Source organism: Molothrus ater, chromosome 5 (assembly GCF_012460135.2).
Source record: "Molothrus ater isolate BHLD 08-10-18 breed brown headed cowbird chromosome 5, BPBGC_Mater_1.1, whole genome shotgun sequence".
In the NCBI taxonomy this organism is placed as follows: Eukaryota; Metazoa; Chordata; class Aves; order Passeriformes; family Icteridae; genus Molothrus; species Molothrus ater.
Window position 1 is genome coordinate 14690788 of NC_050482.2, and position 13090 is coordinate 14703877.

The following is a 13090-nucleotide window of genomic DNA, read 5'->3' on the forward strand; positions in this document are numbered from 1 at the left end:
ATGGGATATAATCTTACACCTTTAACAGGGTGCATAAGTATAGTAGTGCCAACATTTTTGGCATACAGGGAATATATTGCTCTTCTGCCAAGGGTTTACAGGGCTCTTCCTGGATCCTTTCCTAGTTTTTGTCCTGAATTTCACTGGAAATCCAATCTGGATATTGGAACTATTCTGAAGATTGAAGTAGCTGCAAACCTACAAGGAGAAAATTAGAACTAGTTGCATGTAAACATGGCAGTGTTCTGTCACTGACAATCCCAGTGTGTATCTTCTGAAAAATCCATTTTAAAATCTAAATCAAAGTTGTACACTTGATGCAGACAAGAAAAGTACTCTTACACAGGAGATAACACCATTCTATTACAAGTATGCCATTACCTAAAACACTGAACTTGTTTTTTTCCTTTTTTTTTTTTTTTTTCTGTTTGGGAGGATTTTTGTCTAGAATGACTATCTGCCTGTGTCAGGTTGACATTTGATAAAACCTAATGCTTTGCAAGATCAGGGCTGACATTCCCTGGATATTTTGCATTAATATCAGACTAATGAAAATAAAGTTAATTGTAGCAACTGTGGTTTTTAATAGGCCTTGAGTGGAAAAGGAGATAGTAAAAAGAAAGAGTCAACAGATGCAACTGAGGAGAAGTTGAAGGAGGAAATTGAACGTTTGAAAGCAGAGCTACAGAAGACATCAAATGGTGAGTATTAGTTATGACCTCTTTGCAAAGAAGAAAAAGATTGTTTAACACTGAATGTCAAAAAAAATATTCTAGGTGTAGCATGAATTAACTTCATCTATTTCCAGAACACTTGGCATGGGGTTCCTTTACATTTAATGAGGAACTGATAAAACATGCCATTGCCATCCCAATATTTTAGTAAATGTGTTCATTATGAAAATATGTAAGGTGTAATTGGAACACCTTAGTTAAATTGTAATTATTAACAAGTTGGACTGATATATTTAAGTGGTGTTGACTTGTCTTCATCAATGAAAATGACCAGGATATGGAATCATTTGCAGGTTGCTCTTAGGTATCAGTTTGATCTATGTATGATCAGTTTGATCATACATAGCAGCCACTGTCCCTGTATAAAATGGGGGATGTATTGTGATTGAGGTTTTTTACTACCATAGGGTTTCTGTCAGACAGCAGAAAAGTCCTTGACTAATATTTTAAATTTATATATGTTCTGCAGCTGAGGTGTTAGGATGTTAGCTTTTTAATATTTTTTTTGTTTACAAGGAAACATAACTTACAAATTGTAACATAATACTTTTGTTAGCAGCTTCCGTGTTTAAGGTTTAGGTTGTCAAAACTGCTTTATAGGCAGCCCAAATTGAGACAGAAGCAGATTTTACCTGTTTGGTTCTGTCTTACTGGGATCTCTCAAGGTGTGTGATGCCTGTGAGCACCTGTTGATCTGAAATCAGTGTTTTTAAGATAACACAGCCTGCCATCTTGTAAACATTAATCAGATGTTCAGATTGTAACAAAAATACAAATTTTCTTGGTACGAAACAGTATGTTATCATCAAAACATAGCCCCACTTTCATACTGCCTGGGACTGCTACAGTGCTGCAAGAAAAAATTTTTCAGAAATGTTTCATGAATCCTCTTTTACTGTCCACTGGGAATTCAAATAAAAAATGTAAACCAGCTGTTTTCAACTGGGCTTGAAGCAACAAGAATCTTTAAATAGAGCGTCTCATTAGTTCACATTCTCAGGCATGTTTGATGGTGGGTTTTCCCTCTCCTGCTGTTTTCTTGAAGAAAGCTGGGGGGGAGTGCCTTTGAAGTGACAGGATCAATGGAAAATTTAAATGCTTATGTCTTATTTAAACTAACTGGTGGTATGTAACACTAATATAATGTAAGCTTTTCAGTCAGGAATGCTAGAGAAAGCTAAGGAATAAATAGATTTACCTCATGCTGCTTCAGCTTCATTCTCCCCATGATATGTTGTCCATCCAAGAGATGTATAAATTAAGGCATGCTTGAATCTTTTGTTAGGGCACAAGTGGGAGAGAGAGGGTCTTTCTAAGAGTGAATACAAAAATATTTACAGCCCTTCTCCTAATGCCACCCCCCTCATTGCCAATAACCCCATGGGTGGTATGGGAATTACCATGAGCAGCTAGGTGGTGTTGAGGTTTGTCTGTCTTACCTTCTTGTAAGTTTTCTTGTATGTTATTTTGAGCAAATTGATAGCCAGAAAGCTTGAAGTACTTGATAAGAACAACCACATCCTTAGACACAGCTTTCTATAGAGTGTTAGAGGATGTGAATTTACTGTTTTCTTTTGAAATTCCTGCAGCTGGGCAGGTGAATGTTGACTGTCATGTTCACTAAGTGTAAGCAATGCATTACACAAAATGAAAGCTGACATTGGAAAAGTTTTTTTGCCTCTTCTAAGCAATTTGTTTCATGCTATTGAGCTCACATGACCAAAGTAACTTTTTCTTTGTGTCTGTGAAGTCCAATCCATGAAACTGTGGGGGAAGAGTGAAGAGTGTAAAGGGTGTCACCTAATCATGAAACGAGACAAAACTCGTGTAAAAATGAAAACTTCACTGGTTTTGATTTTTGAGGTTTTCTTATTGTTTGGTTTTCAGCTATGGTATTAGTAAGAGTCATAAATTTGGATATTGTTCATGGTTGGTTGGGGGTTTGTGTTTGGGTGATTTTTTGCTGCTTGAAAGGAAAAGCTTTTTTTTTTTTTTTCAAATGCAGTTTCAAATATCCATTGCTCTGGTCTGGGACACTTATTGAGCTGCTGATGCATGGTAATATATTATTTTAGAGTAGGCTGTGAGTTGAAAGGTGGGTTAAGTCAGTATAGTGGCAGCCAGGAGGAGTCCTAAACGTACACCTGCTTCACATTTAAGAAAACAGTTTAGTATCAGATTGGTGCTGTGACATCAAAGGCTATGCAAATTGCCTGTAAAGTTTTGAATCAGTATTTACAGCTGGAAGAGGAAGCACTGTATGTCTCCTCTTCCTGAAATTCTGACTAAAATCATAGTGTAGACAGATGATTGTAGACTTTCAGGAGACTTATCTCTAGTTATTTAGCTTTCTATCTTTTACAGAAAACACAGACTTTTTTTTTCCTCACTTAACACTGAAATCCTAAGTTAAGAAGACCTTTTTCCTATGCTCTGAATAGGTGGGGAGGAAGAATCAAAATACAAGACTGAGCACAAAAATTAGTAACATCTGAGAAAAGGTTGGAAATTAGTTTTAAGGGTTTTTGACCAAATTTGCTTTCTTTCCAGGCTTGACTTTTCTATTACACTTGATGCTTTTTTTTTGCTTTATTTTGGAAATGAAGCAAAGAAGGCTAGTTCCTCACAGCTCTATTGCAGACCCACATATTATTGTCAGGGCTTTATAGGCACCCAGCAGTGGGGCGAGCACTTGGAGAGCCTAATCCATTTTTAGCATACCTAGACATGTAATAACATGACTAGTTAGAAACCTTCTGAGATGGTATTTTATTGATACACTTATATATTCTGAAAATGTCTCATTGATACCTAAAAATAAATATACATACTTGTAGCAATACCCAGAACAGATGTGAGAATGTTTCTCCTGCTACACATTAGACATATTTCTAACAAAATATTGATTCAGATAATTAAAGGTTCTCAGTATGGCTACTGGCCTAGGACCAATAGGAATTTTCTGGGGAAAGAAGACATGCCCATGATATTGTTTCATTTTGATGGTTTGGAAGACTATTCAAGAAACCACAACAAAGCAAATTACCTGCAACTGGGCATGAGATTAGACCTGAGAGAAGTTTCATAAAGGCTTTTGTCCTTACAATGGTCCTTGTGCTGGGGCAGGAGCAGGGCTTCATTAAATATGTACTGGCTCATCAAAGTCATTTAGGTGCTTTTGAAGTTCAACTTTTTCTGAAAATACTCTGTTTATATATGGATGTCATATATGGTGGGTTAGGAGGAAATTCTAATGGAACTTCGATGCATCATTTAAAGAGGTTTGTTTTGTGTACAGACTGACACAACTGTTCTTTGTTTCCTGGTTCCATAGTGTTGTAGGAGACAGCAGGAGAGCAGCAATTCATGTGGAGGGCTGCTTTTGGAATAACTTCTAACTGATGGCTATTCTAGAAAGCATGCATGTGCAGATGTACAGCTCTCACTTAAATGTGAAGATTACTATGTGTTCAAACCTGTTAAAAAATACAGACATTGGGAATACATTTCATAAAACTGCTGCTAGGGAGAGTTCAGTTTGGCCTTGGTGTTGCTGGGTAGGCTAGTGCCATCTATGAAAACTACACTGAGCTTCTCTGATGCGCTCCAGTTTTTAAAAACAAACAAGTTTAAAGAATTGGCCACAGTCTTGTTAATTGGCCAATGGCAGAGGGAAGTTGAGGGACAAGGTCTGTCTTACTTAACCTTACTTTTTACAAGACTGTGAGATGATAACCGAGGGTGGGAGCCATTGCAGTGTCACATGCAGCAAGAGCTGATACTCACATTTTTTGATTGGAAGAGATGGCTGCATACAGCAAGCATGGTTTATTATACAAGGCTTTTTATGCCATCCAATGATGCTATAACATCCCTTCTGTAACAAAATTTTATTTGAGGTTGCAGAAGGTACTTGAAGCAAATTTGTAAATTTTTTTGCCCTGCCTTCTCATTTTAAATTCTGGCCATTGTATCTTAAGAAGAGAATTCAGAATTAGCATGGAGGTACTTGACTGGAGTTGAGTTCCCAGCCTTACAGGGTATTTGTTGGCAAATCTCTTGTGCCGTCAATGCCTAAATTCTTAAACATGAATAGCTCTTTTTTAACTTGAAAACTCTTTTAAAAGAGAGGGCTCTTTTTTACTCTTCAGCTAGTCCAAATCATTTGGGTTGTAGGCTTGTATTGTGAGCAATGCTAATGTAAGTTCCAGATGGTTTCCTTAGTAACAAGCACTGTAAGTCAAGTGATGTAGTCAGACCAGGACTAGTAGTTGTGCAAGGAAATGCCCAAAGAATTATTAGTTGGTTCTGTTGGTGTTTGGTTTTGGTGTTAGGTTCTTCATTGTTGTTGAAATTAGAAGATCACAGAAATGCTACAGCTACTGGGCTGTGGTAATGTAGCTCCTGAGAGCAGTTTTATTCCTCACCCTTGGAATTCAGAGCAGTCTGAAGTAAACTGTCTCCTGGAATAGGATTCAGAGAATGTTTTGAAAGGACACGTTCTTTACTTTTCCCAGATCATACATGTTACATTTGTTTATGGACTTTCAGTCACACATAAGTGCAAAGTTTTCCACAAATGTCTTCCATTGAAACACTGCTCTAGGAGTAGTTTGTTATTTTTCTTGGTAGGGAACAGAATGGAAAAGGATAGCCTACCTCTTACAGTACTGAGGCTGGATTCTGTGTTTGGAACTTGCTGATTATTCCTCTCAATGGGTGCATTAATGTAGCAGCAGCATCCTCATCTGCCTGCTCCTGCATTGACTTGGTGGGAGGTGTCAGCTGTGGGAGCTTGCTTGCTGCCAGTCCAGCTGTTGTGCTCCTGGGAGGCAAAGAACCAGGCCAGATGGAAGTCAGAAATAATAACTGAGTGTATTGTGCACACAAAGGATCTCCTGTTTCCTGCTGGATCTGTGTTCATATGATAGGATCCATATGGCAAACAGTGTACCTGATGAACTGGGCTGCACTGTAGTGCTCCCAGCAGAGGAGCTGGGTGCTGGTGTGGGGACACTCTGGTGCTTCACAAGGCATCAGGGAAATGGGTGCACTGAGGAATTCACCTTGTCAAAGATGTGATGCTCCTTTTAATTGTGTGACCCCAGCAGGAATGAGTCTGGATTTGGTGGTTTATTGATGTTTTGGGGTTTTTGTCCATAGCCAACACAGGTGGAAAGGACAGTCTGTTCTTTGCTTTTTCTTCTTCTAGGGTTAGGCAAGATATTTCTGTCATACATCTGTTTTGGTCAAAACACTAAAACAATGGACTAGCTTGTTCGCTTTCCTGACTTGTAGATACTTCTAGATATTTTGTTCATGTTTTAAAGATAAAGTAGTTTTTAGTTTAGCACTAAAGTACTGTGCTGCTACTTATAAATAACTAAATAGTGTTAGATCAATAATATTGAGTTACAACTTCTTCAGAAGTGAGATCTTATTACTTTTTACTATACTATGTACAAGAATGTTCAAACAAAAGCAAGATTTATCTTTCTAATTAGTAGATTCTTGGAGAAGTGAAATAGCATATATATAAGCATATATTTTTTTTTGTCTACAACGTAAAATTGGAAGTCTATCCAATTGTCACAAGTTTATTTTATTGATATCAAAATTTTACTCTTGAAAACTTTAAACAGTACTGAGATCAGAGAGAGAGTAAATGTGGTGGTGTTTGACTTGTCACATGTGTGGAAATGAGTTACCCCAAATACCAAAACCTTCAGAAAATCTGTATTGATGCTATCAAGAATGACTTAAAAGATGAAGGAAAACTGTGTAAGAGTATGGAAATGAAAGAAAGGAGAAATTAAAGAGAAATTATGAGGTTTTAATCATGTTGGAATCAATAGACCATGTTATTGACTCTAGTGAATCAGAATTTTAAGGTAGGTCCAAGTCCTGTTACAGGAAAACCACTTGCAGAGTTCTGAAATGAGAATTATTTTCATCTGTACATTCAAATTAATAATTTAAAAATAAGTGAAATTCTGGGTGAAGGAGTTCTCCTTCCTGCATGTAGGCGTGTGGTCAAATCTCATTTCCTGATGTTTCAGGAACTAGCACCCAAAGAGAAATCTGCTTCATACCAGACTGCTTGTAAGTCAGTGCTTAACAAAAACCACATCTAGCTCCTCATCTTTTCAGAGCAGGCTTTTAGAGGTGCTGCAGTTCTTGAGTGCAGTGGAGGTCTCTGGGAAAGAAATCTCTCTCAGGGAGTTCACAGTCAAAGGATAGATTCTTACTTTGGGAACAAGGAAATTTGCCAATGTTCTTTTTTTAGTTGTAATAAAATTTTTATTTGGTTGTTTGGGGTTTTTAAGTGGCCACGTGAGGTGGCCCTACTAGGCCATTAACAACATTTCTTTGTTTTCACATGAGCAGATCAAGATTTGTGATGCTGAATCAGATGAATACAAAAATCCCTGAGATACCTATAGCAGAAGAATATGAAAATATCTAAATGACCTTACATAACAGCTTAGGACTAATGTATTTATGGCACTTTGTGCTGTTTTATCCTGCATTGTAAAACAGCCCCAGTGGAGTCCTAGGCTGTTTGGTACTGTAGCATAGATGTGCTCTCAGTTTGTGTTGAGATGGAGTGGAGTAATAATTACTTTCTTCTCATTTTGAAAACCTATTCAGAGTTGTTTATCCACCCACCACCATTTCTGCCTTTTCATCTGTAAACTGATGCTGCTAATCAATTAATTCATGCATGGTAAAATTAAGAACAGGATGGAAAGGTGAGGTCTGCGCTCCTATAATCATGTATCCTCTTCCTCCTTACTGTGTTTTGTAGATGGTCTCAGGTGCTGTGTGAAAATCTTGCCCAGTGTTTGAGTTCCCTCCTCTCCTTAAGAGGTCTGACAGTTTTGATTTTGGAGTTGCTGAGTTTTGTTTTTCTAGAACTGTCTCCTGCAATGTGACAGAACACTGCAGTCATCACTAACTAGTCCCCTGTTTCAGGAGTTTATTGGCCTCACCCCTACCTTTCTTACAGGCCCTTCCTGTTCCTCGTGCTGACCTTTCTGAACATTGGCCATTCTCTTTCTGCTCCCTGTCCTCAACTTCTCAGGTTCCTGTGTCTGTCTGTGATGCTGTGTTTTAAATTCTAAGCTATTTTAGAGGAAGGACTGTTTACTGCAGTGGAGCCCTGATGCACATCTAGGGCTCCGAGGAACTGCAGGAATACAAGTAATAATTAAAACACCAATTCTGATATTTTACAGCTTTCCATAAGGCAAAAACTGAAGGGGCTGCAGTTAAAAAGCAGTCTGAAGGCCTTAGAAGAGAATATGAGCATCTGATGAAAGAATTTGAACAGCTTCAGGTAGGTGGCTCTGGATTGCCGTACAAGGACTGTGTTACGAAGTTTTATCAGCAAAATTCTGTTTGTTTTGAGAGAATTTACCAAAATCTTTAGGATAGCATAAAGTTACAACAGGCAGCATTCCTTAAACTACTTCAAAATAGTAGAATTTTGTTTTGCAGAGTTATTAGCTTTTTTTTTTTTTGCACTTTGGTTGACAAAACTCAGGTTATCATTAGCTTCAATTTTACTGTTGCTTGGAAAATAAGATTCAGGTGGTTTTGCATGTGATGGTCACTGAAATACTGTAAGAAAATTATAGGAGCGGTGTGGGTGGCGGGGGGAGTATATACATGATTTATAAAAGTAATTATATTTTGTTTGCTCTTAAAACATGCTTCTGCAATCCTGGATTATAAATGTTGCAATACTGTTGATACACAAGGATAAAAAACCCAACAAACAGCCTAGGTTAAAAACAGGCTACTATAAAATTCAAACTGAAGTACAAAATAATTTTTAAAAACCAAATCATATTAAGCAAAAGTTCAATTAGCTGTTTGATTGAGTTTCTTATGTATGTGGCTATAATACCCATAAGATACACAGTAAGTATCAGTAAATAGAACTGGGAGTTTGTATTTTTAAGTTGTCTGACAGGTGTTCATATGCTCCATACCTAACATCTGTCTTGAGCAAAATTCAGTAAAAATTAAAGCTAACCTATTTACAAGTAGTGGTCTTGGGAAAAAATAAATTATTATTAAAATTATGGTGACCTGCTTTTCAAGAAGAGTTGTTCAGCCCTGTATTGATTTAAAAAAAGGCAGTTTTGACCTGGTTATAATATTTTTTCCTGTGTTCTGTGAAACTGCTTACTCATTCCCAGTCTCACCCTGTACTTCTACAGATTGCTCAACTGATCTCTGTGTTCAATTCAAGACCACCATGCATGTCCTGTCCTTGTGCTTCCCTGTGTAATGAGCCATAGTAGTCCTGCTGCATTTCTAGCAGACTTGTGGTCTAAAACACACATCCTTAACCATCTCTGTTTACCTCTGAGTAGAAGGAACAGAAGGTACTGAGCACACAGTAGATGCAGCTCCCAGGGATAAATGAGTTGATAGCAGAAAATGTTTTGTGCTGAGTTTGCTGCACAGCTCAGCTGTAAAACCAAAGAGAGCAGAACCAGGCTGCACAGCCTTGACTGCTGGCAGCAGAAGCTCAGGGGTTCTGTGGGGTAGTGTTGGTGGGACTACAGCTTAGAAAGGTGTATGATGAACAAATCAGTTGTGACTGCAAAGGGGCGAAATTTGGCGTCCGGACTCAGTGGTTTCTGATCTTGCCAAACTGAAATTATTTTTCATCTGTCTCTTTTCAGCAACGTTTAAATAAAGCAGAAGATAAGAAAGACCTGTAAGCACATCTGAGACGGATGGCATTGCTACAGTTGCTTGAATGAGAAAAGGCTTGTGCTGTTGATGTTCCTGATGCATACCTGAAACAAAACTTGATTTTTCTGAAAAGCACATGCATTGCAGGTCCCTATTCAGATTCCTCTAATATATCGGTTGCCAAAATGTTCTGTGTTGCAAATAAAATGTTAAGTGGCTTACCAGATTTACCATGGAGTTTGTCACTGCTCTCATGAGGAGAAACTCAAAAATCTTTCAACTCCACCTGGAGCAACCTGTTTACCAACCTTTTTCCTCCATAATGGTAACAGATCACCATTGCTTGTAGCATTTGAGTGGGGTTGTATATCACACTAGACCATAAAAACAATTACTTAAACCTCCTTGCAGCACCTGCTTGGAATCTTAGAAATTCAGTTCCCAGTGGGTTGAAGAAGGCTGAAAACTTACTTATCAGTGGAAAACTGAATGACAATCAGTCTAAGGAAAATAAAGAAAGAAACATTGCCTTTGCAAATCCACCTCACTAGCTTGTGACTTTCACTTTAGCCACATGGATTTGAGTGTATTTTAACAAACAATATTTTGCATGCTTCTGGTTTATTTTTCTTTAATATATTGGGATATTTCATTTTTGGGTTGGCTGGTATTAGAAGTCTTTATTTTTTCACTGTTTACATTGGTTTACTCCTTATGTACCACCTAACTTCTTTAGCCTTGCTAAGTAAAAATCTTTTTAAATGTAGATAGTTTGGTTTGTTTTGTTTTGTTTTCATGGATACGATACCTCAAATAAATGTGCACTGTTTTGCATAAGACCTTTTTGGTATTCAGAAAGTTGTTTTGAGCTTATTTGTTAGTTGGTTCCAGTTTATATTTGAAAGTTTGATATGTTTGTTATATTAAAGGGATTGTTTAAGTTCATGGTTTCTGGATTTTTTCTTGTAAATCTCTCTCAGTGTGCTGTCTCATCATAGTTAATAGTTATATGCACCAGGAACAAAATATACTTCTAACTTGGTGATGTTTAACTCTTCTTGAAAATACAATCTTCATAGTGGTGGTTTTGCTTACTCTGGAAATAAAATTTGTTTAGCTTAGAATTTAAACACAGCTTATCAAGTAGTATAAGGCATAATAACATACCATATTAAATAAGAAGGCATATGTTCTTTTAAAAATACTTTATCCTTGCTGAATGTGTTTTCAGAGATTCTGTGACACTCAAGATTTTTTTTTTTAATTCATATAAAAACTTCCAGGAAAAGTTACAGATTTTTCATACCTGCATACACGTGTTCTGAAGATGTAGTTGAATGCATCTTTGTTTCTTTTTTCTCCACCCCTTTCTGAAATATTTAAAATTGTGGTGGAATGTTATCTCCGGTCAGATCCAAAGGCTGCGGTTGGAACCTTTGGAGGTATAACAAGAAGTGCTGGTTTTAATAAGAGAACAAAAAAAACTCACCTAAGTTTCTTCAAAACACTGAACAAAAGCAAATAACTCTTGCTTTTTATTTACTGTTATCTACTCAAATTTCAAACTCTTCTCCTCTAGTATAAGTAGATAATGGGGTAGAAAATTAGAAGCTTATTATGAATGATGTTGTGCACTGTCCTTTTCATCCTTAAAAATGTATCTTAAAAATAATATGGAATAAAAAACAGATGGCTGTGAATGCAGTGATAAAGATATTTCTCCTTGAGAAGGAATTCTGAATGGTTTACACAGTTTCTTGCTGTAGAGCATGACTGAAGTGTGAAGGAATACAGGTGGTATGCACTGTTTCCTTGGAGCTGGAATGAGGCTGGGTATTTTCAGACATGCAACGTGCATTCAACACACAATAGATCCATGCTGTAATAGATTACACAGAAAACCTTGATATGGGGCCACAGGGAAATGTTCCCTGCCTTGGAGATTCCTTAAACACACATGCTGTATTTTGTCTTCATTCACTTCTTCTGTCATGTCCATTATTTGGATCCTTTGTTGGGTTTCCCTGTCACAGAGCTTGACCATCATCATTTTTGTACTTGTCTGTTGTGGATGGTCACACACATTGGACTGAGTTGCATTATCACAATTGGGACTCTTTGGAGTCCCAAAATTGTTCACAGAAAAATAATCCTCTCTTATTCAGATTAAAATTATTTTGTAGATTCTGCTATGTAGAACTCTATTCTTGAAAGAATGTGGGTCTTGTAAAATTGTAAGTCTAACTAGTGTATCTGGAAATTCTAGTAGATGGCAAATCTTTTGAATACTTTGCATTTGCATTCTTTCACATGATATGCTTTCAGGGCTTGTGAGATTCTGGCTTGATCAACTTTAGGTTCACTCACTGGTATTGTTTTAAGTTATGGTTGATATACAGGGAAAGAATGAATCAAAATTTCTTGCTTTTATTTCCTGATGTTTCAGGCTGTTGGGTCACATTTTGGTCACATGTGTCTGTGTTGTGGGAAAGAAGTGGAAAAAAGTTAAATCTCTGCTAATACTGGTGGAATCAAAATAACTTTTGTACTGGTGTTGGACAGTTAATTTATTCTGAGTATGTCTCCAAAAGTAAGAATTTGGAGCTCTTTATACTCTAAATAATGTCAAAGTAATTGCCTGGTTGTTTCACTGCCTTTTTTCCCTCTTCACAAAAGTACAAATGTGCATTTTCTGTACTTCAGTGAGGAAGCATGGGAGAGATTGTTCTAAAAATATTTGCACAGGTTTAACTGACAGTAGTTTTCAAAAAAACTTGAGGGGTGTTTCCATATTTTTTTCATAAACCCCTTTTTCTGCTGAGTCAAGAAAGCAGTGAGGTCATGGTGGGTGCATGAGAGCTGACCTGAATATTAATAGACCTGGCTGCATGCTTTGGTGTTACCTTAAATGAAAGCACCTGTAGCTAGGCAGGATGTTTTTCCCTGGTTTTATTTTTGCAACAAACATGTAAAAATACATCTTCCTTGATAACATAAATTGTGCAGAGTCTTTTCTGAAAATGTAGCCTTGCATTAGCACTCCCTGTGTGTTTGCTGCCACAGTAGTCCCTGGCTACATAGCCTCATTGAAAAGACACTGTGCTTTCCTAGCTTCTTGTAAAGGGTGAAAACTCAGCTTTTCTCTCAGCATTGAAATAACATTTGTTTTTCCAAATGTGAAGTTACTGTAAAAGTACTACATGGCTGCCTCAGTTCTCAAGTATTCCTTGAAAATCTGAATTTACTCTTTGGGACGGAAGCCCTCATTTGCCATGCCTTTGGACAGTGCTTATCCCCCTGTCAGCTATAATCTGGCTCCTACTACAACCTAATACAAGTCATTTTACAGATAAGTTGGAAAATCAGCTCTCAGTTATGTCATTCCTGTCCTTCAGTTCTCTGTGCTGTGTATTGCTGTGTGCATTAATTGTGGAATGTCTGAAAATCTAGTTCTAGAACTGAGCATCCTCAGTTCAGGAATAATAGGGAATGTTTTATTTTCTGTTATAAAATGTAACACTTGTGCTTTGTTTATAAGGTAATGTACAAATAGGGACAAGCATTGCAAGGTGTGTTTGTGAGGAAAACAAGAGTCCCTCTAGTTTTGTGTCCACTCTGAAATGTAGCTGTGGTCCAAAGGAAGT

General features: G+C 37.3%; 1 protein-coding gene across 1 annotated transcript in view; it reads left to right on the top strand.

The window, feature by feature from the left end:
* The window catches only part of DUS4L (dihydrouridine synthase 4 like), a 37308-nt gene extending 26917 nt beyond the window's left edge, over nucleotides 1-10391 (top strand). The window contains exons 10-12 of the mRNA XM_036400586.2: nucleotides 590-701; nucleotides 7973-8073; nucleotides 9434-10391. Coding sequence (XP_036256479.1) covers nucleotides 590-701; nucleotides 7973-8073; nucleotides 9434-9472 — 252 coding nt within the window. The 3' untranslated portion in view covers nucleotides 9473-10391. The remainder of the gene's footprint in view (nucleotides 1-589; nucleotides 702-7972; nucleotides 8074-9433) is intronic.
* Nucleotides 10392-13090: the final 2699 nt, after the last annotated feature.